This window comes from Gallus gallus, chromosome 1, assembly GCF_016699485.2.
Source record: "Gallus gallus isolate bGalGal1 chromosome 1, bGalGal1.mat.broiler.GRCg7b, whole genome shotgun sequence".
Classification (NCBI taxonomy): domain Eukaryota; kingdom Metazoa; phylum Chordata; class Aves; order Galliformes; family Phasianidae; genus Gallus; species Gallus gallus.
Window position 1 is genome coordinate 165,618,457 of NC_052532.1, and position 23,195 is coordinate 165,641,651.

Consider the following 23,195-nt stretch of genomic DNA (forward strand, 5'->3'; position numbering starts at 1 on the left):
GCAGATCTGTATTCAGGAGGTAAAGGCAGAGAAAGTATTTAAGTTTTAGCTCTCTTATTTGGAAATGCTATTTATTATTCAAAACTTGATCACTGTGAAGAAGCTGCCCTGGTAGAAACAACACATTGCTGCACACTGACAGACGCATGCACTCCTCTCTAAAATGTGAGAATTCTGACTGCAGTCCAATCTATCACCAAGATGAAAGGAACCCTAAGTGGATTTATTATTCTTTAGTTTTTATCTGCACCAACAAGAACAATTATGTTCTCACAAAATTAAGAGTTTGGTCCCATACAAGCTATATTTTTTTAAGTAGTGTATTTCTTAGCTATATGCTTTATAACCCCCTTCATCAAAAACCAATACAAAAAAAATGAAGCTTCTGTATATAAAGTTGTATTTACAGTTTTATTTAGCAGAGTTAAAGAGCAAACAATTTTAACATTGTTGTTGTAAAGTATTTTTACCCAAAGTTGCCAAGGTCTAATAAGTTATTGAACAGAAATATCAGGCGTAAGGCAATGATCCTTAACAGCCCGTTAGAGATCATCCCATCCCCAAAGAGCAGAGCTGATAAAGGTGGTAGAAAATTTAGATTGCATTTGACTCAATTTCCAAAAACTTGACAGAGGTGATGAAAACAGGATTCCACTCTTGAATACATCTTTAACATCTGCAGATGAAGAAATCTGTAAAGCACGCAAAATGCAAAGACAATTCCTGTTTCCAAGGGAACATTTCAGTGCTTTGAATCCAAGAATGCTATGTTCATATACAGTGGCCAGTACATGACTATGGCAACACAGATGGTGAAAGATTAAAAATAGGATTAGTATTTCTTCCATTCCATATCATCAGGAGGATTTACTTCTACCTTCCTTTTACCAACATCTGACCAGTTGGTGCTCAGAACTGTGCCCCCAGACTCCATCTGCAACACGAGAAAACATTTGTTTAGTTTGCTACAGGAATTCTAGTAACACAGAAGTCACAGCAGATTGCAAACTCTGAAGGAACCTGAAGTATTTAAACTTCATATAGAGGCAATTTACACAGGAATTTTGTGCGTTTGTTGAATGAAGTCTGACAGTCATCAGTCCATAATCTTCAGCCTAAAAATACTTGTTGTCAGTGTTGGACATAATGAGAAGTTAATTAACAGGATGCTTTTATTGGGTCACTCACATTCTTGTAAAGAACTAAGAAATTCGATTCTTTCATCCTGAGCAACAACAAAAGCTCCCTAGGAACCAAAAAACTATATTCCCTCTACTAACAGTAACCGAAACAAAGAAACCAACAACAAAGCACCACCTTCCACTGCGACCTGTTATACCAACCTCTCCCACTGAACCAGTGCCATTTATGACAGGCCCAGGGTCTTGCTGAACAGAAGCCTTCTGATGCACGCAAAGCTCAGTACAACGTGACACTGTGCAAAAGTTACACATTTCTTTAGAGAGAAAGAGTGAAGACTTACAAACGATTTGTTCATGGCACGTTTCACTTCATCGGTACCATCTGAATAAATCTGCTGGAAGAGTTTATTTAAAGCAGCATCTCCTTCTAGCTTCTCGTTCTTTTCTTCTTCTTTGATTTCAACTACCAGTTTGTCCCAGTTCCTTGTATAGTGAGAGGATGATGGATATAAGTGCTGGGTGTCTGAAACATGGAAGCATTAGTTAGCCAAGCATTTTCTACAGACTTTTAAAGCTGCAGTTTGCAGAACAGAAAGGTATGTATCCGAAAATGACAGAAATAAAACTCCTAATGCTGAATTCAGATAACAAACCTGGTATAAACTGCTTTAACTTAAGAGAATCTCCCTCTCCCTCCAGTTTTTCCCATCTTACAGCTTCTGGTTTCTTCATTTTTATTTCAACCTACAAAACACAAAGCGAAGACCAAAATTCATCCAGGTGACAAACAGATCGAATGGTTTCAAATTAGTTGGAATTTGTAACAGTAAGAAAATAATTACATTTGGTTTAGAAACAATCCCCATTACAAAGCCTGCACTGTAAGAAGATAGGCCTACCTTACCAGATGAAGCTGTGGGACTTAAGTGATGTGTCAACTAAGCTCTGATACAAGAGCTAAACAGTCACATCAGAGTTTCACCCTCTTGCTTAGTATTGCTTTCTTATGCTTACTGTTTCCTTGATTCTTTTTGTGAATTACAGCACCCCAGAAGTAACGATAGATCACAACACCTCTACGCTGCCAGGCACCAAAGCACATTTAAGCATCTGTTTATTGCCAGGCAGCTCTAGTAATTAAATAGAACTTTGGAATGACTGCGGAATCCAAGGGCTAGATTTAATTTTCACCCACCCAAAAATATATATATATATACTGTATTTGTTGTATACTATACAAACCAAAGAAACACCTGGGAACTATGCTGATCCTCCCATCAGAGAAATGCAGAAGCTGTATTCATTTGGTTCAATGAACACACTGCTACAAGGGAAAATTGACTAGTATTCATTGACAGAGCTGGTAATTAAAAGTGGATATGGTTGTAATTATCATAGAAGAAACAAAATTAAGTGAAGCACGTCATGCCTCTATTCACAGCTACACACAGTCCCTTTAGACGACCACAAGGAAACAGTTCTTCCACAATTAACCTTAACCTTCGGTCATAGGATAACAGCTGCAAAACAAACTGTGCAAAACAAGGACTCCGTGGTGTCACTTTTAGGTGGCAAACTCACTTCAGAAAACGTCAAAGTTCCTGTGATGTTATCAGCTGACTTAAATCTGTGCCTGCTAACCCTCAGCAGTTCCTTATTTCTGCATAGGAAGAGCTAAGAGTCCTCTTATGCTAAGCTAAAGCCACTATAGCCTGGAGATCCCTGCAGACCCAAGAACAAAGGCACCTCTGTGAAAGCTAACCCGAGGGATCCCAGCAGCACACTCCTTGCACAGCACCGTGTTCATCTGAAAGGTGAACTTCACTTCATCCATTCTTCAAGTCAGTCGCAGATAAGTAACAGCCCAGGACGCCTTACAAAAATAAAGAGCTTTTTTCCATTTCCAAACTGTCCTATTTGCAATCATTCTGAAACAGATCATGAAACAGAATTTTTCACTACTGTTGCTCCATTTTTTTTCTTCTTAGGGGAACTACCACTTCCCTAGACAAGTTTAAGTATGCATTTTCTACCACTACCTTGCACTGAGAACAACAAGAAGACCTGAAGCATAGAATGAATGCCCTTTCGAACTGCATGGAGCTTCAGTTGTGATGTTTTTTTTTGGTATGAACACAGATTCCTGTTGTAAGTGTGCAGAAGCAGCATTCAGCCTGTGCCAATGATTGCTCTTCATTAAGACTAAAGGAGTCAGCAAAGCTTCCTTCATTGGACTCTTCTAAAACCACCCTGGAAATTACAACCGTGAAGCTCATCTCTGAACACTGCACTCCCACATCTAATTCTCTGCAATTAACACGAGGAAGCTAAAATATTTTTATGATCTACGTGTAAGATTAGTAGCTCATCTACACAACTAGCAGGTTGTTTGGTTGTTTTTTCTTTTTATTGGATTTGGATCTTATGAATCCAACATTTAAGTTAATTAGCCGCTCACAAAGGCACTAATTAGTTAGCAGTGAAACACTAAGTCTTAATTTAAAACCACCTGTCTATCCTCCACTTCCCACACAACTCTTCTCAAGTTGCACAAACCATTATCAACTCAGCTGCACGCTTATGCTGAGGAGGCCTTAGCACCAAGATTGTTGTACTCTGACGACCAATGCATCTCCACTGAACAGTCTATAATGACAACAACAAAAACCAGCACATTCTCGATACCGAACCCGCTCAAACCTATGCCACTTCCATTTTCCTTCTGCCTGTTTCCCCCTTTGCTCTCTCCCCTTATCCTAATGCTTCAAGCTTTCATCAACATATTTCAGTATTTCAAACGCAGGCTACATCATCTGTACCAAGAACGAGTTCTAATGCAGCAAAATACTGACCATGAACCTCTAAATGCAGATTTCTTTGCAGAGTATAACCCTCCTCAAAGACCCCTTTGGCTACTCAGAGCGCTCTGCCCACACGTTTAAGAAAACAATCTTTATACTTCTGCTGTTCCAATGATCCCCCTCTCCTTTTTCAATCTGCTATTTGGTACACTTGTGGCCCTGAGTCGGTACTGTATGGCAAATATCCCCCCAGGGGAGAGGAAATGCTACCAACTCATTCCCAGTGTAAGACACAGATTCCCTAAATCTAAACCGTTTCAACACTGCCAAACTAAGTATATTTAGCTGAAAAACTGAGACAGAACGTGTTTATGCCACAAGCCTTTATCTCATCTACTTCAGTTCAACTCATCCATTAGGGGAAGTGGCAGGCAGGAGGAAAACTAGGGAAATCATTAGCTGTATACCATTACACAACCAGGTCTTCCAAAAATAAAGCTATAGAACCCTGCTTGTGAAGATGCCTATTTCTGCTTTACTCGATCTAAGGAGAAACGACTTTGTGAGTCCCAATTACGTGCACAAGTGGCAATAAATGCACTTTAATGAACATTTTCAAGCAGACTGATAGCTGTCACATAGACAAGTAACATCATTTGTGTCACACCTAACACATAAGCACTGTTAGCTTTTTTTCCCTCTCCCTTGAAAAAAATTCAGTACCCAGGCAAGAGAAATACATCTCAGTGTTTTGCCAGCTCCTTTGATTTAACATTTATATTTCATTAAACATATGCCTGTGCGCCTCATGCCAGCTTTAGAATAAGACAGGAAAAAAATCACCATAAATTAAATGCTTTGCATGCCAGTTTAAGAAGCTGGCTCTGGTTGTTAACCACTTCATCAAATGCTGCTTTAAAAGCCTTTGGTAACTAAGTAAAATTAAAACAAGGTTCAAAACCTTCAGGCATGCGAAACTGAAGTTATACACAGGTCCTGGTTATGCTACAAATTCAGGTTCACTATACATTAATGATACAATGCACAGCTACACTGAGCCCACATCTCGTTTTCATAGTTACTCCTATTGAAACTCAGTCAATGAATGCAACAGAAGCAGAGAAGCTCTGAAGCCGCATTCGTCAGAAACACAAAGCAAAGGACAATGCAAAAGGAATGATGCCTTACACCCATCTGCACCCACTGACTCTCCCTCTTATAACCACGTAGCTCTGAAAAAAGTCTGGCTTCATCTTCTTTACTGAGTCCCTTAAGGAGGGAAGATTTCCTCCCCTCAGCTTTTTCTTCTTAAGGTTGAACAGCCTCTCCTTGTAGCACACGGCCTGCAGCCACCTGACCACCCTGATAGCCCTCCACTACAATAGTGTCCTTCCTCACCAGTTCAGATGAGATACATAAAAATGACCGAAATATTCTTTTAAAAAACAAAATCCTGGCATGGGCTCACAAGTTGTGAGAAATTTATTCTAACTTCCAATGCATCTTCTATTCTACAATTCACGCTAAGGGAAAGTTTGCTTGGAAAATGTGTGTCGAGCTCTGATCAGACGGATGAAGGAAATCAAACCTGGCAGAGCTACAGCAACAGCTCAGCCATTGGTTTTAAAGTGTATGAAAGATACCCTTTTAAATTCTGATGTTTTGCTATATTTAACACACGAAAATAAGAAATCAGGCTTTCCAATCAACTCCTTAGTTGTTGGAGCTAGCTATTCCAATCAATTCCTTAGTTATTAACTCCTTAGGTCTATTATTGAACTACTGATTGTTTTGCCCTAGCTGTGAGTTTTAAATCATATCATGGAATCATAGAATGGCCTGGGTTGAAAAGGACCACAGTGATCATCCAGTTTCCACCCCCCTGCTATGTGCAGGGTCTCCAACCACCAGACCAGGCTGCCCAGAGCCACATCCAGCCTGGCCTTGAATGCCTCCAGCGATGGGGCATCCACAGCCTCCTTGGGCAACCTGTTCCAGGGTGTCACCACCCTCTGAGTGAAAAACTTCCTTCTGATATCTAACCTAAACCTCCCCTGTCCCAGTTTAGAACCATTCCCCCTTGTCCTATCACTATCCACCCTCATAAACAGTCCTTTCTCCTCCTGTTTATACGCTCCCCTCAAGTACTGGAAGGTCGCAATGAGGTCTCCCCGGCACCTTCTCTTCTCCAAGCTAAACAAGCCCAGTTCCCTCAACCTTTTGCCATAGGAGAGGCGCTCCAGCCCTCTGATCATCTTAGTGGCCCTCCTCTGGACCTGCTCCAAGATCTCCTTCCCAAGTCCTTCCTGTACTGGGGGCCCCAGGCCTGGACGCAGTACTCCAGATGGGGCCTCACAAGAGCCGAGTAGAGGGGCACAATCACCTCCCTCTCCCTGCTGGCCATTCTTCTTTTAATGCAGCCCAGAACACAGAACATACAAATGCTGAGAGTTGTCGTTCCACAATCATACAACGTAGTTTGTTATCCCAACTTAAGGTGAGGACCAAATAGGACCATTTTCTAAAAATAAAACCAGTATGACCCATTCAAACTCGTATCTAGAAGTCCTATGCACACACAATGTTAGTATCCTAGTCATCCAAAGTTTTCTTTACAAATTGCTTATATTCTGAACTCCGAGAAATTTGGTTTAAATGAACTATTCTGAAATTAAAATAACTCTCCAGCGTAAATAAAAGTTATTGAGAATTAATACATTTGTTCTGTAGAAAAGGTATCACAACAGAAGGGATCTGGCGTGCACCTTTCCCTTGCCAGCTATGGATAACCAAGCGTACAATGATCAAAGTTCCCACCTTGCTGACATTATATAGCAACAGCTCATGAGAATTTTGGATTTGCACAGAAGCAGCTAGCTGTGCAGATCACTTCTGCAGCCTAAAGCTCTTTGCCACGTCCCTTGTATATAACCATCCATATGGCTGTTCTTATATCCACCTTCTCTTAAGACAAGAGGAAAATTTCTTACATAAACCTTACATACACTTACATAAAGCATGGACATTGACTTACATGCCTGTTTAAAATATATTCCTCAATAGGAAGGAGTTCAGATCTGCCCCACATCCATCTGCATTCACAAGGAAGCTTCATCTTTGCTCTTTCCTTTACACTTAATGAGGCAGTGTGCTTTTCCAGTAAAGCTGCTTGGGGTATTTCAAGGTTTGCATTGCAAAACGTTGGTTTGAGGAGAAGAAAAATGCCACTGATGTACAGTACCATATTCTTGGCATGAAGCAGCTCAGAGCATGCTCCTACCTCAGACCTCTCTATTAAGCAGCAAATGTCAACAGTGAAAAAAGGCTGAGGGTTTTTAACAGCTCCCGTGCTTGCAGCAGACCTTTGATGTCTAATTAAAGGAAAGTTTTGGGGTCAAGAAACTGCTTTTTGCCTATTTTTCAAATGCCCCTAAACTGCTGCAGGCCATTGTTTGCAGAAAGCCCAAACCACTAAAAATTAAAGATGTACAGAAATTGTGTTGAGAATACTTGCAGATGCAAGACAAAGGTGAAGAAGAGACAGCAATAGTTTCCTTCAGGAGCATAGGGACACATGCTAAAAGCACATATTTGTCCTCCCTTGCACTGTTTGTGCATTTGTACTTCCCTGCCATGCCTGCTGGACAGAGATAAATCAGCTAACTTCACTTTCAATATATTTAGTCCATCATTTTCAGTTTTTATGTTGTTTTCCTTTTATGAAGGGAACATGAGGATAGCTGCACACAACCTACTTAGAAAGAGCAGGCTCGTTCCAGCCTTTACATTTTGGCTCCCTCTGCTGGAAATAAGTTAAAAAGCCAAGTAGCACCACCCGTGTACCTTTGTTAGCTGCTGAACGCAGCATGCAGCTCTCAGTATGGTACAGTTCACCCCCACCTCATCCAACACCAGAATACGACTGAGGACAACGACTAAAACAGACCTACCTACATGCTTTTATGCCAAGAAATGCTAAACTTCAAGCAGCATTGATAGACCCACATCCAGCTTCCCTCAGCCACCAAAACACGCAGGACTGCTTTATCATCTGCCTGTTTTATTGTTTCAAACTCTATCCGTTACATTTATTAGTTCTTAGAGGTTAAGTGGAACTCAGTCTGTAAGTCTACCCACTCCTAAACCTGACTGCATTCCTGTTTCCTCACATAGCTGAAAAGAGCAGATGTTTCATTGCCCAGTGAAGACTTCCAGTATGCCAGTGGCAATGGGGCTCATATTCAAAGCAGCGATACAAAATAAAGCACTGTGAACACACTCAGGTATTCTTATCTGAAATTATTAGATTACAGGAAAACTTCTGCTTCTATCCCATGAAAGCACAACTTCCTCAGAAGCTTCTACTCACTTGATTTAACTGGTATCTCATATGCCATGGTTACAAAGAGTGATTTGTGTTCCACGTTTGTGAAGCAATCCTGCAGTCACTGTCCTGCAGAAATCCATGCTGGGAGAGGCAGGAAGGAGCCACAGCCTATTCCAAGTGCACAGGATTCCTTCAGATACAAAGTAGATCATAAAACTACCACGAGAAAGCTCTGGCAAGGTTAAGCTCATTGGAAAGGCGAAGCTGGTGACCACTGTAAGTCACAGAACCATCTCAGCAGGATCCTGCTGGACTCAGAGGCTCCCAACAGCCGTGGGAGTGCAAAGAAGCCACTGCTGAAAGGGGCTGTAAACACAAGAATGATTCTTTTTTCCATCAGCATCTTAATCACTATCTGTACTTAACCTTCTGGCTTCAGTATCCGTATCTCAGGCATGTTATCAGCAGCTCTAAAAATAATCTTGTCCCTCTCTATTCATCAGTTAGATTTCAAGCATGCAGCAAGATGAAGAGACTTCACTACGTCTGTAACTGTCATCAAGACATGAGAGTCCTCCCAAATACAGCCTTCTAACGTCATTCCTCCCGAGAGTCTTTTCAGTCACATTTAGCTGTGATATGCATGTGCCAGCATACACTCACGGGGGACTCTTTCCTCTCTTGGCCCAGCTTGGAGACTATTATCAGGACTCTGGGAGGGATTTTGTTTTAGTTTGATGACAGGTTTTTGTTTGGAATGGGAAAGAGAAGAGAGAGGACAGCAACTCCCAGGGAAAGATGAAAGATTCTGATTTTCAGTCCAATGGAGAACATGATTTTGAAGCAAGTTTCTCTTCATATTCCTTTACCATCTTGATTCACACTGGAAAAATCAGCTAAGGGCAGGTGACCAGAACTCCTCTCAGGTATAAACTAGAAGACCTGTTCCAGGAACGTTCCTAACCTGCTCCCATTGGTAACAAGGCCTCAGTCCATGAGACCAGACACGAGTGGGACTGAAGTCATCCCTTGACTGCAGCCAAGCTGCCTGGCTCAGTACCCCACGCTACAAAGGAATGAATGTACATACAGCCAAGGTGGCTGCAACAGATCCCATTGCTCTGAGCTCACTTGGAAGAAGGCAGCATGTTTGAAAGTCTTGAAACATCCACCTAAATTGCTGATAACTTTTCATGACCAGCAATCTCTTTTATCCCAGCTGTTCAGAGGTTTGTCCAATGTTATCTCTAAATTCCACAGACCCTGACGTCTCACAAGTCAATCTCCCAGCCTCTGCTATAACTCATTCATCACTTCAAAATGGAAAACCATGACAGCTTCAGATATATCAGTGATGCAGGAGGATTCAAATATGCAAGATCCTGCAAATCAGCAGACTTCATACATCTGCACTGTGGGTTCAACGTCTCCAGTTTGCTAAGAACTTTGAGGAATAATATTAACTAACGAAGAATCAGATGTAGTAACATGTTTGTGTTATTCAAAGCAACAGCCATGCATTTTCCACACTGCTCATGAGAGCAAAGTACTTACACAAAACTGTTGCAACAAAACCTGCATTTCCAGTATTCAGACAAGCACTGATGCTACATAGTTCCCTCAAAGCATTTAATGTTTGTCAAAGTAAACTATTTTGAGCCTTTAAAGAAGACCTGGCACGCTTACGTGTCCTTAATGCAGATCTGCTTTTAACGCTTTTTCCTTCAGACTCCATCTGCTGGTCAGAACCAGAACTATCTGATGCATCATTCAAGCCTGTATTCCTTCACTTTACTCTTCACAGTGCTATCCTTTTCCAGGAAAGGAAGTACATCAAGAAGTGTACACTTCACTTGTTAGAACACCTCGTGCATTTGCTCTTATCCTGTTCTGCCTCAGAAGTACTCACTCCAAATTACATAGGAACAGCAATACTGGGACATAAACACAGAAAACTTATAATTCAGACATTGTTTGAACAACTGAAGCTTTTACACCACTTTGAGAATAATGGTCTGAGCCAGGCTTCAGACTACCAGAGATTATTCAGCTCCAGAACAACTAATCTAGGCTAGAGATAGTAACACAGGAAGACAAAACCATGTTTGCTCCCAAGAGTGCTGAGATGCATGCCTGATGCTTCACAAAAGCAGTGGCAAATTTCAAGACACATGAAAGGTATAACAGAAGCTAGATAGGAATATCAGGCAAACAGAACCTCACAATTACTCATATGAGCAGGGTCTATATCCATTCTACTTCAGTTTGTATACATAATAATGGAGTAACAGATTTTCTACATACTTTGAGCTCCCTGTTCATTTCCCACAGCATAAAAACTCATGTGATTCAACCACACAGCCTGCTCAGCTTCCTTAGTGTGACAAGCAGAGAAACTAGGCCAGCTTTGTGGAAATCCCTTCTTATCACCTCAAAGTTTCTCTTCCCTGAGAGCATGCAAACTTACTGTAGGTACTTTTGAGAAGGAAACAGGTGAAACAGAACATGGAAAAGCCATGAAAGTTTAAAAAGCTCTGTAGAACCACTGTTGATATAGAAGGAATAAATGCTTTTGATACTTTCACGCTTCAGAGGTTCAGACTTGGCTCTGTGGACAATGTATTTGTTTACGTGGTATATCAACAGTATATGCTACACATAACCAGCCAGTTTCTTATGTTACTTGTAGTATAGAAGAAAAAATGCTGAGATGAAAGCCTCTTTCCCATCATGTAAGCTTCCAGGTGTCTAGGAAGCACTGTTGCCAGGAATAGCGTTGTGTATATACAGCCTCACGAGAAGCCAAGAACTACTACCACTATGTGTAACTCCTACCAGCAGGAGAGGGTCATGAAAGGGCCAAGAATTGTTTCAACACTGCAATTCTCAAACTCTAACATCTATTTCTTAGGCACAAAAAGATGACAACGCTCCATAACACAATATGGATTGCTAAAAGTTTAGTAACAAGGAGCTCATACTTTCTGAATACCTGAGTTGTACAGGTAAGGGTCACAGCCATCTTTTAACAGCAACTGTTAAAAGCATCCTTAACGTAACTGATTTCCACCATATCACTATTTCTAATATTTGCACAAGTTTAGAACACCTTTCACTGACTGAAAGGCCCCTTGAAGAAAAAAAAGCAATCCTGCCTGAAGAGCAAAATACTACAGTTCTTGCAGTGAGACATTACAACAGATCAGAAACCAATAATTTACATTAAGAGCTTACCTTTGTTGAAAGCACTTTAAATGTACTTTGCTCTGGTACTATCGAATGAAGAAGAACAAGCTTTAAGTTGTAGTCTTCACCTGATGGAAGCCTCACCGATGCGTTCATCTGTTAACAGTTGAAAACACATCTCGGGTCATCTTTGAGAGCAGTTATCCATTTTGGAGTAAAGAACTGTCATTTGACATCAAGATGAAGTGATTAATGATCCTTTACTAGGATACTTAAAACATCAGGCATCAAAATTTCAGACAACACCACTACATTGCTGCATTATTCAACAAGGTGTTTGAAAGTACACTACAGAATTGAAATCTCCTATTCATTTTTTAGCCATCAAGTACTTAGAAAGCCTATTACCTTGTCACCTTGACCTGCATTCTTTAGGGAAAGAATTATAGCAAATGAAGTATCAACATATTAATAATGGAACATGAAAACAATTTGCAACTTCCCTTCTAATTCATGCAAGCAATGTTAAAACTGCGTGAGCACTTGCCACACAGTAAAGACTACAGTAGCAACCAAATACTTCTACAGTTCACCAAGCACCAACTTAGCTGAGAATAAGAACCTAACTCTTCAGTGTTTACCCTTGATTAAACACAGATGTCATCGTACTGAGTATGGCACTACAGAGATTACCACACTTCCATGAAATGTATGCTTTGCTACAATTGAGTTTCAGAGATACAAAAAAATCAAAATGAACCCATTAACACATTGTTTTCCTGTTATCACCCTAAAATTATTTATCCATAACTACTTTGAGAGTACCTCTCATGCATCTGGAGTATGAATGGACAGAGATACACTCAAACACTTCAACTTCAGATCACTTCCTCCAACAGGTAAGCAGCTGAAAAGCAGATGCTCCCTCTGCAGCATGTATGCCACACTGCATGTTGTGTGCAAGTGCTATGGACCTAGCAATAGCACCCAGTTACTCGATTCTGCATACACGTATCTACAGCACAACTGAATGTAAAAATGCTCAAATTGAAGACAGCTTCTAGCATTTCTTCATGCTTTTAAGAGAAGCGAACATCATTTGGTAGAACTCCATCTCGTGGGATCTAAGGATGCTTATCAATAATCAACATAAATCACCTCTTTCTCTGAGAACTGCACTCTGACACCATCCTTCTGTGCATTCTTGATCATCACAGTCACAATTACATGAGATTCTGTTTGGTACCAGTCGTACCTTAAAAAAAAAAGAAGAAAAAATGCCTTTAAGGAAATGTTTAAAAGCAAAAACAAGCTTAAAAAAACCCCACAACCCACAACTCCCCACACAACACAAAAGCTGGAATATTATACTGCATAGCTCAAGGCAGGGGGGACAACAGCGTCCTTCTAAAGAGGAGTTACAGATGTGACATGTACTTACAGAACAGAAAAATGGTTAATCAAGGAATTTATGAAAACTGGGTCACCTTAACCAATTCACATTATAGTCTGCGTTCAGTAAATTAAGTAGCACTTTTTACTTCAGGAGCTTAAAAGCATCTCAAAATCATTACCTACACTAGGCACTATGAGCAAGTGTTGGAATTAAGCTCACAATGAAAATGAGAAACAGAAGCTAGGATGTCTACTCCATTCCACAACCACCCAGCGAGAACGAAGTCAATGACACTGTTTGAGAAACAATTCACTTAGAAACTTCACAGAGTGGCAGTCTACTGAATTTGTACAGTCATTATCTTGTATCTCCAATCCCCAAGTCAGCAAAGAACAGTTAAGACAATTATTTTAGTTCTCACAGAAAAGCTGAAGTCAACTTACTTGATCTTGGCTGACAGAGGTTGCTGCTGTGTATTCCAGACGAAGCATATTGCATTGGAAAGAAAGTTGCATCAGTGTAAAAGAATATATATCAGTGTACCAGACATATAGAAGAACAAAGATACAAATCACTTTCATACCGATCACTTTTCTTCTGTATGTGCATTAACTTACAAAAGAAAGATGAAATTCTTCACTCTACATCTGTGACAGACTTTAAAAGTTACAATTTGCAGACTGGCAATGCACACTCAGTGTATCTTATAATACATAGACCACACATTTGATAGATAACAACCAGATCAGCCTTAATTTCTTTCTTTCCTGGCTAAGAAGTACACCTGAAAGACAGACAGCAGCCGTGTTGCTCATCTGTGAGTCATAAAGGAAACCCAAAATAGGTCTGAGAACGAATGGCACAGTTTTTAAACATAAAAACCCTTAAAATCATATGTCTTTATATACACCCACCTTATTTTCTGTACATTTTCTCCCTCTATCCTATTACTGAGGTAAAAAAAAATGGCAAAGACTTTTCTTTCAGAAAGTCAATTTTGACATTTGTTTTGAAGATTTCCAATTAAAAAGGGAAATACACTTCTCTGAGTTACAGCTGAAAAAAAGTCTGCAAAACCCACATGTGAGCCACCAGAAAAAACATCTTCAACTCCTAAGTGCGTTAGCATTGACAAGATGAGCTGACTTTTTCTTTGTATTAGGCCACAGACTGCAAGTTAAAACTTGAATGAGTGCACAGTGATTTCCACACTTGTATGCCATTCCTAAGTTTTCAAGCTGTAAGAAGCCACTGAATTCTACAGGCGTGTTTGAGACAGAATTCCAAACAATAAGCTTATTAAGGAGAACACCTTACCACTTCTGTCTGTGAACCTGCAGGAAAAAAAAGAGACCAAAAGAGATGCATGGTCAGAAAGAAGTGAACCCACATGACTTTATTTTATCTTCACTGACTCTAAGCCATTCTGGATTTATGCCAGTCTCAATGGTACAGAAGTTAAAAACATACCAGCTCTACTTTTCATCTGCTGCCTTAATGACCCTCTATTGTTAATTAGGCTTTCTTCGTGCTACCCGTTTCAACAAACAACTTGTGCAAAGATACAACTGTAACCCAAAACATGCTCCAGTTAACAGGAGAAACAACCTTTGCATTGCTTTCCTTACAAGGAAAGGATATAGACCTTCATTTAATAAGACCAAGGCAAAAAAGAAAATGGAAACTACTTCCTGCAAGCCTGTGCTAGCTTGACCATCCCTCATATAGAACAAATTTCTCATCTAATATATATGTCATGCTTGGTAACTACAGCTGGTGAGCAAGATGGAATCCTAGCAGACAAATTCACTGGTTTGACCTTAAACACACTGTAACACTTGAATGTAAACAGTAGCTCAGTATTTACTGTCTAAATGTTTCTCTTGAAATATTTCAGATCAAGCATTTCCAAAGAAAAACTCCCTTTGTTTCCCTTATAATGCTAAAGAGATAAAAATCATTGGAATTGGTTTTCAGGCAACACGTTGATATAAACTTGCATTCTTTCTGCTGCCCCATTCTCCAGTAAGTAACAGAAAGAGGGGAGAGGTCACAACAGGTGGAGGAAAAAGAGAGGCAGCTCTTCTGATACAGCCCATTAAAATCAGCAGGCAGTTAAGCACTGCAGGTAAATTCACTGCCAGGGGTGTCAAACTGTAGAAAGATACAAAAGGAAGCCGTGTGCACACCCACTGACTACCACCATAAGACAGCAGAGCAGCAATTAGTACCCAAAGGCACTCTCCACATGAAATCAAAGAGTAAAGCAACCAGATTTTCGTTGCTCTTTCCCACTTAAATTCTCAGGTCTTGAAGAAAATAATGTTAATGGTGGATTCAGAAAGCAAGCTGACACATGCTTCCACAGTTAAAATTAGCTGTCTGAACTTTCACTACATACTCCTCTAAGCCTAAAGAGTTCAGGATATGCAGTCGAGAGAAACAAGGCATAAGAAAACGTGACTTCCCTTAAAACATAATGTTGGTCTAAGTACAAAGCAAAATGTAGCCCTTCAGAAAGAAATGAAACAGCTTTAAATAACAGGGAACATCAAATCCTCTATCAAGTAAATGTGCTTTCTCTTACCATTTAACATTTCCTCACATCTTTTAATCCAAACAGTAAAGGTATCATCTACATCTAGAAGAGATCAAACACATTAGCATTACAACTCTCCAAGTAATGCATGCATTGCATAAAGAACAGTTCCTTTCAACTCCAAGTTGGAACAAATTCATCCCAAACTCGCATCAACTTATTAAATCATATTATTTCCAAGTACTTTCATGTGAACTCACTCATTCCAGTTAATTTTTAAGTACTTTCTAAAGCTCCACCATTTAACTCTGATACACTTAATTAATTTCAAATTAATTTAAGACACTAGGCTTTCTTTTCCCCCTTCAACTGACCCATATATGATATTGCTTTCTGATTGAACTCTACACGACTGTTAAGAGAGCAAGAAGTACTGTTTCAAGCACTTCTCCATTCTCTTAAAACAACTCTTCCCAAACAATCACATGCTGCCTCTGCAGAGAAATATCAAAAGAGATCCTCTGTTCTGTGGACAGCCCACAGTTGGTGTGAGTTTGCACAAACACCAGGCATTTTCTCCTGGTGGTTTCACACATACTTTACACGCACGTCTACAGTTTCAGGGATGTTGGAAACAATTAAGTGCCAATTTCACTTTACAAATGAAAACCACAGAAGAGTTTAGTAAGATCATGATGATTCTAGGAAGAAGCTCCCAAGAGAACTGAATTCACTGGAAAACAGTTAAAAAGGTAGCAGAGCATGCATCATTTCAGCACAATTCCCAGAAAAACCCTTCACAGTCAGGAATACTAAAGAAAAAGCCGCAGCATTACTGACCAACTCCTAAGCACAGACAAACTTCCATCTTTTTACAACAGCTGGAATTCACATTGAGGGAGTTCAGGCAACTAAATTCCCCGCAGAGGGCTTGAAGCAGCTTAAAAGAAAACCCACATCATGGTTCAGCAGACATACAAAACAAAATGTGGCTCCACTGCACTTCTACAAAGTATTTACCTCAACCCTTTCAGTGTGCGTACATTTTAAGGTATGCCTTATATAACTGCTACCCACTGCAAAGGGAAACAGAGTCAAATCTACAGTTGGAAGCAATTGAAGAGTTCTCTTTTTAACTACAGCCCATGACAAGATTGCCATCAATACAAACAGAAAGATCCAGAGTTATCTGCCCTGCCAACCTCGAAGATCCGCCTCTTTTCATGCATCCCAGCACATCATAATCTGAGGGAAGAACTTCTTTTCCTCTCAGTCATTATTCCCTCAAAGAACCTGCCACCAACATTATGAATAACTTTCAGTTCAGAAAGCCTTATCCTTGACTTGGGTGTACAAAGACACTTTCTTTAAAAAGCTAAGACATTCCATCTTTACTAAATTAATTAAGTGGTCACAGCAAAAAGGAAATTTCTCAGATGTATCTGTCCTAAACCCACATCACATACTGAAGAGTTACAGATCATATTGCTTTTTCAACATGAGGCAAATCAGCAAACTCCACAGCTCCCCATGCAACCAGTCATGGCTGAGTGAGATCCTGCTTCCTACCTAAGATAGAAAGAAATACTGTACATTCAGTAATACACCACATCCTATTAATCTACTGCTGTAGGTGAACAGTGCAGCACTGACAGGCCCAGGGCACCACCAGCAATAAGCACAAGCAGTGAGCATTAGTGCTCCTTAGCAATCCCAAGACGTCAAGCAGACCTTCCATCAGCAAGTAACAGAGGCATGTAATGGTGTACTTCTGCCCCCTTGTGTGGCAAGGAAACCAGCCTTGCCAGCACAGAATTCCCTGCTGCAGCAATTCTCTATCAGGCAGCAACAGCTCACATCTTCTCTCTTTATCACCTGCTTAGCAATACGTGGCTAATTTTCCCATTGCGTTTTGCTCATTTTATGCCTGCTACATTTAACTGGAAGTTAATTGTTTTGCCAAAATGCTCATGTTCACAAGCATTCTCACCTGGGACCCATCAAACATCTCCACATAACATCGAAAGCAAATTCTGTTACCGGCTTAAATTTGCCAGCAGGTTGGAAAACATGGAAGCTAAAAAATCCATGTTTAAAGCCTCCAAGAATCCCCTCATCTCACAACAGGCCATAGAATTTTGTGATGCTGGAGAACATCAGAAGCAAGCTTCAGGGGAGGAAGCAATCAGGGCATCCATCAAAACAATGACAAATAAACAGGTAGGCTGTATAGAATCACAAGGTTGGAAAGGACCTACAAGATCATCTAGTCCAACTGCCCTCCCATTACCCTTGCTACCACATTTATGTATATTACGTCTATTTATTATTATTATTAGAGTTTTCTGCAAATGCATAAGAGAGGGAAGGGGCACAATCACCTATCATGAAGAACCTTAACTAGTTATGATCCCATCAAACTCCACTTTTAGATCAGAGGAGCAGATTGCTGTTTGGGAGAAGCAAAGTAATTACATTCTTGCTAAAGCTTTCAGCCTCAGCCATTGTTGTGGGTAATGTAACTGAAGGATCCCAGCTGATGACAATGCTTATCAGAGCAGTGCACTTTGCTCTGTGTAACCTTTCAAGATGCTTTTAAGATTTCTGTTGAGAAAGGGAATTGAATGAGGTGAGTTTTATTTGATATGGGGAAATAGGAGGAACGATAAAGGAATTATAACCATCTAGAAATTACTTTGTTATATGCTTCCTATGGTCTTCTACCAAAGTTTTCCATGTTCAACTATTATTTTCCTGCTTCTAGAAGAAAGTCAGATTATTAGAAAGCTCTAATTCTCCCCCAGATAAAATGTGTGCAGTTCCAACTGACAACACTTTAAGGATAGAGAGAGCTCATACACATGCTTCTGTCATGCAGCGAGAGCTGAAATCCATTCTGTCAGTTTGAATGCCCACTAAGCTGCATGCTCTTCTGAAGGCCAGCCCATCAGGTAGTTTAGCAACTAAAAATTCCAGCTACACACAACAATTCTGTTCACAAACCTTCCTGTGACACGTAGTGCCACACCACTGCCACTATTTATCTGCAAGACCTCTGGGAAGCAGGGAAATACCCTCCTTTTGTAAGGCAAGAAAATTATAGGCTACCAGCTAAGAATTCCACATGCATTTTTAAGCAGTTTTACACTTCCATGTAGAAACTGCACAAGTCTCTCCAAAAGCCAGACCTGGTCCAGATATCTTAAGTCAGGCACCTAATTCCTAAGCTTTAAAGAGAAAACAACCATTGTGGTCTCCCCTTCTAGCTAATATCTTAAAGAATTTCATTTCTTATTAGTGAAGGAGTGCTGTGCACACAAGAAATTTTAATACTTACTGTCCAACTTCTGTCCCTCTTTGAAAGACTCTAAAGCAGAGGCATAGTTTTTGATATGGTATTCTCCTAACCTGACACAAGGAAAGAAAAACCACAAGGAAACTGCAATTACTTTCTAAGCTAATCCACATTCTGAAGATCACAACATCCCCACATGTGCTGGAATTTAAATCACCTGTGAAATCTGTTTTTGGAATAGTCAGGATGTTAACAGAACCACCCCTCCCTCCAAAGAAAACAACAAACCACACCAAAAGATCTATTTTATCTTATAACCACAGCTTTATTACAAAGGAGTTACAAGCAGCATGGCATGGAATTTCCTCATTCACAGTCTTGCAAGAAGTTTGCATAGAGCAATAATCCAAATGCTGTTACTGCCCTAAAGATTAGCAGAATATTGTCAGAGCACAGCATACGATACATACCCTTTCCTAAGAAGTGCTACAGCATTACTGGGGTTGAGCTCTAAGGACTTCTTCGCATCTGCAACTGCATCTGTGGAAAGTCAGTTTACAGGTGAAGATCATTATAACATTATGAAAAGCAGTGAAATGCAAGTCTTTCAGTAAGCCTCAGAAAAAAAATCACTGCTGTGTTAGCTTTCTTAGCCTGCATACAAATCAAACTGTGTGAATTTAATTCAGACAATGCTATGGGTAAAGTCTTCAACCAGCTATAGAGCTCCATAAAAGATGAAGCAGTGACTTTCATTTAGTCGAATCCTCTGCTTAGGTCTTAACTGTGAATCACCATCATTGATCTATTTACTTTGTGTGATTACTGACAGGAAATTTGGGCTAAATGTTGAGTTAATTCAGTTAACCAAACCACACCTGGGTGGCAGATTATCACTTTCCCTACAAGTGGATTCAGGGTCTACCAAAAAAGCATGTACGGTTGGAAGAGCTTCCAACACAAAGCTTAAAATCCACCTAAGTCTACTGAAAATAATGTTCCAAGATAGTACTGTGCTGAACTCCAATGGAAAACTGAGACTGCGAGTATCAGATTCACTACAAGCTTTGCAGATACAAAATAATCAAAGATGAGGAAAGCTTTCAAGTATGTCCTAACTGCAGAAACAGCCAACTAAGTTACAGCTAAGGCTTTCTGTTATTACTGATTTGTCATCTTCTATAAAGAATGTGTCACAATATACTTGTAAGAGGATTGTCAGTGTTGCCTGAAGATGTTACCAGTGTAATTCTGTAGAAGAATATGGGCATAAGCTCGTTGACAATAATATTCGGCATCATCTGGACTCTTTTCCAAAGCTCTTGTCAGTTCCTGTGAAGAAACACAGAAAAACATGAAATGGCACTTTGGGAATCCCCGTGAAGATATATTACAGAGCTCTGTCAAGTAAGATGTCAGAAAAAATATCCTGGACCAGCACGAACGTTTACCTATTGATCTGTTTTCATCCATAAAGCTTAAGTATCAGAGCTTAATGTACAAGGAAACCTGCCAGTTACACCTATTCCTTGCAGAGAAGGGACTATCAATGCCTTACATAGGAATTCTAACGCACAGGTGATCCTGTATGTTCCAAAAACCTTCCTATAATTCTCAGCACATCTGAGGAAAAAAATGCCTTGCTGTGACCGTGGGCAATGTGCTCCAGGTGACCCTGCTTGAAACAGAGGTTTCTTTGGACTAAATGATCCCACGTGGCCCCTTTCAGCCTCAACCATTCTGTGATACGGTGATTCGTACACAGGCCTGATGGATTTGAGGAAGCACTGCAATAGCAGGGATTTGAAATCAATATACATTAGTCAATATGCCTGTGCAGGAATAACACGCTCAAAGCACTGTAATGTGATAAAATTATATGTTATAAGATATTATTGAGCATGGGAGATTGTTCTGAAGCAAGCTGAGCAAGAAAAGTACAAGGACAAAAGATTCAGGCAGCGCAGGGCTCACAGGATACGCTGCTGCACAATGGGAAAAGCATGAAGTAGTCCCTTGCTAGGAAAATCACTGGGTACACAGACTGAAATACTCTCAGAGAGAAAAGTTTATTATTTTTGCATAGCAGAACGAAAGCACAATGACTCAACGCACACACACTTGGAAAGAATGTTTCCAGTTCTTCTACTACCAGGGAGCAAAGCTCCTGTCTTTGCAAGAACATGGCAGGTCTTCTGAAACTACTTCCCTACATCACCACAGCACAGTTACTATGTTTCCTAACTTCACTGAATTCACTATTCAGAATTTGGCAAGCATAAGGGTGGCTGAGATACAGACTTTAAGCCTGCATAAATGTTAGTACAACACAGCTGCTAGAACTCAATCTCACCAAGCCAGAGAAAAAAAGGAAGAGTAGCAGGGCCCGTTTTAATTCAGACTGGCAACCTGCTCTCCTTCATTTATATGCTTACACCAATTAGGAACTACGCAGCCACAACAGTGGCAGCATCAGTGTCATGGAAGATGTACAAAGCTCTGTGGAAGTACAGCACAAAAATCTTAAAACCTCAGAGGTCTCTGAAGAAACAGCAGGCAGAAAGAGCTACAACAAAAAGCAACACCAGGTCTAACTGTACAGACGTGCCCCTAAGTTTAAGGATACATTCAAGAGCAGACATCAAAATGAAAACATTCATGGTATACAAATGGAATACAGGAGAAGCACGAGGAAATCCAACAGGATCACATAACACTGAGAAGTGAAGTACAACTTTTCACCCTCAAAACCAAGCAGGAGTCTGACGCTGAACACTACAGGTGCTTGACAAGCAGTACCCATTCTGTGACCAAATGTAACCTCCCATGCTCTGTTCTGAAAACAGGAGCACTGATCAGAACCAGCACCCAGTGCAGGAGCAGATTCTTCAGAGGAAGGGCTGCAGAACTAGCCTTCACCCATGGAAAGCAAAAGCAAGCATTTTCAGCTAGGTGAACTTATCTCAGTTGGCTTTTTGTCAGTCAATCACCACATCTCGTTTAGCTACCAAGACACTCCTCCTCAAAACAAATCATACAGCACAGCAACTTGAGAAGTCAGCCAAGGGGCAGCTGACTGGCACTAAGAAATCTGGATGGTGGACATCAGCTGCGGTTACTTAGGCAAGCTCAGGCCCTGTCCTCCCAAAGACTCAAATAGATACCTTCAAGTTACCTTCTCTCCAGGCCCTTACCATGCGATCAAGTTACAAACGTGTTTGTAAATCCACAGAGATACAATAACGGTAAGAGTTGGTATGAATTAAAAGTGTTTTCAGCCTCCTGTCTCACTCCTGCCTGATCACCTCGTTTCAACCCCCCGGCACAGGCAGGGTTGCCAACCACCAGGCCAGGCTGCCCCAGAGCCACACCATTCACTGCTTAAAGACAGATGATGACCTCCCAGTTGTATCAGACCCAGGAGCAGGAAGCCAAAGCATGCACGTGAGGAATGAAAGGAATCACAAGTTGGGAGGACACTGTGGAAACGCCACGCTGACTGGACGTGTGTTCTGTCAAGCACACAGGCAGGACACAGCACCACTTACAGGGTGCCATGGCCCAGATTATGAATGTTAACTACACGAGCTGAAAGACCACACCTAAGAGCAAGTAAACCTGGTGCACTACGTACAGCTCCAAGCTGGTAAGTCAGCAGAACGCTACGCTGCATTACGGGACTCACCGGTCACGGCAGAATAAAGGCTAACAGACTGAATACCTTTCTCCGATAAGCTTGTTTATTTAACCGCAAGTGACAACTGATTCAGGGGTCTGCCCTATCCACACGGCACAGAGAGGGGGTTTACTTCTGTCACGGCACTCGTGCTGATAAAGAAAAGGCAGAAGTGCCCTGAATTGAGCCAGGCCCCACGCAGAGGGCAGCCCTCCGGGAGCAGCGTAGCGAACCACCCCCAGCAGACAGCGCTGCGGGAGCGCCCGCGAGAGCCCCCAGTCCCTCCCACAGCCCTCAGCGCCCTCCGCCGCCCCCCGTCCCGCCTCTCACCCGCGCCGCCGCCGTCGGGTCTCGGTCGATGTCCGCGTCCGAGAACCTGCCGAGGAAACACAACGCCGTGAGGCGGCGAGGCGGGGACGCGCGGGCAGGGAAGAAGGAACGGGGCGCTCACCGCGCTGCTGCTTCTGCAGCCGCCGCCATACCGCCCGCCGCCCCCAGGAAACTTCTGGAGCCGCCGCGGCGCCCGCGCAGCACGCCCCAAGGCCGCAGCCGCGCGCGCGTGGCCTGACGGGATACGCCGGGACCAAGCGGCCTCACAAACTCCTCCCGCCCCCCGCGTGACGGGCCGGGGCGGCCATAGCTACAGAGGCGCGAACCCTTCCCGCCCCTTCCATAGAGTTGGAGGACCGTCGGGACAGAGCGGCGCGCAAGAGGGAAGACGCCGCGGGGCGCATGCGCGGGGCGGCCGCTGTGAGGGAGTTGGCTGCGCTGGGGCGGGCGGTGTCGCGTTCGAGTTTGCTTCCAGCCCGCCAATTAAGCTAACAAAATCGTTA

The 23,195-nt window shown here is 41.6% G+C and overlaps 1 protein-coding gene across 2 annotated transcripts; it reads right to left on the bottom strand.

Moving 5' to 3' along the window:
• Positions 1-392: 392 nt before the first annotated feature.
• Positions 393-22,919, bottom strand: SUGT1 (SGT1 homolog, MIS12 kinetochore complex assembly cochaperone). Of its 2 annotated transcripts, none has more exons than XM_015275411.4 (13): positions 22,814-22,919; positions 22,693-22,738; positions 19,928-20,018; positions 19,157-19,226; positions 18,729-18,799; positions 15,440-15,493; positions 14,170-14,186; positions 13,296-13,318; positions 12,615-12,711; positions 11,505-11,612; positions 1,796-1,886; positions 1,484-1,665; positions 393-934 (listed from the first exon to the last, which is right to left on the bottom strand). In XM_015275411.4, the coding sequence occupies exons 1-13, from the start codon at positions 22,840-22,842 to the stop codon at positions 833-835; spliced, it is 981 nt and encodes a 326-aa protein (XP_015130897.1). In that variant the 5' UTR covers positions 22,843-22,919; the 3' UTR covers positions 393-832. The 2 variants fall into 2 exon arrangements, with proteins under 2 accessions (XP_015130897.1, NP_001025994.2); NM_001030823.3 differs by having other exon boundaries at positions 13,296-13,321.
• Positions 22,920-23,195: the final 276 nt, after the last annotated feature.

Coding starts and splice junctions, on each gene's coding strand:
- SUGT1 (NM_001030823.3), bottom strand. CDS start 22,842: ATGGCGGCGGCTGCAGAAGCAGCAGCGCG. Junction 20,019..22,692: donor ACCCGACGGCGGCGGCGCGG/GTGAGAGGCGGG, acceptor GTTTCTTCACAG/GAACTGACAAGAGCTTTGGA. Junction 19,227..19,927: donor TCTTCTACAGAATTACACTG/GTAACATCTTCA, acceptor GACTTTCCACAG/ATGCAGTTGCAGATGCGAAG.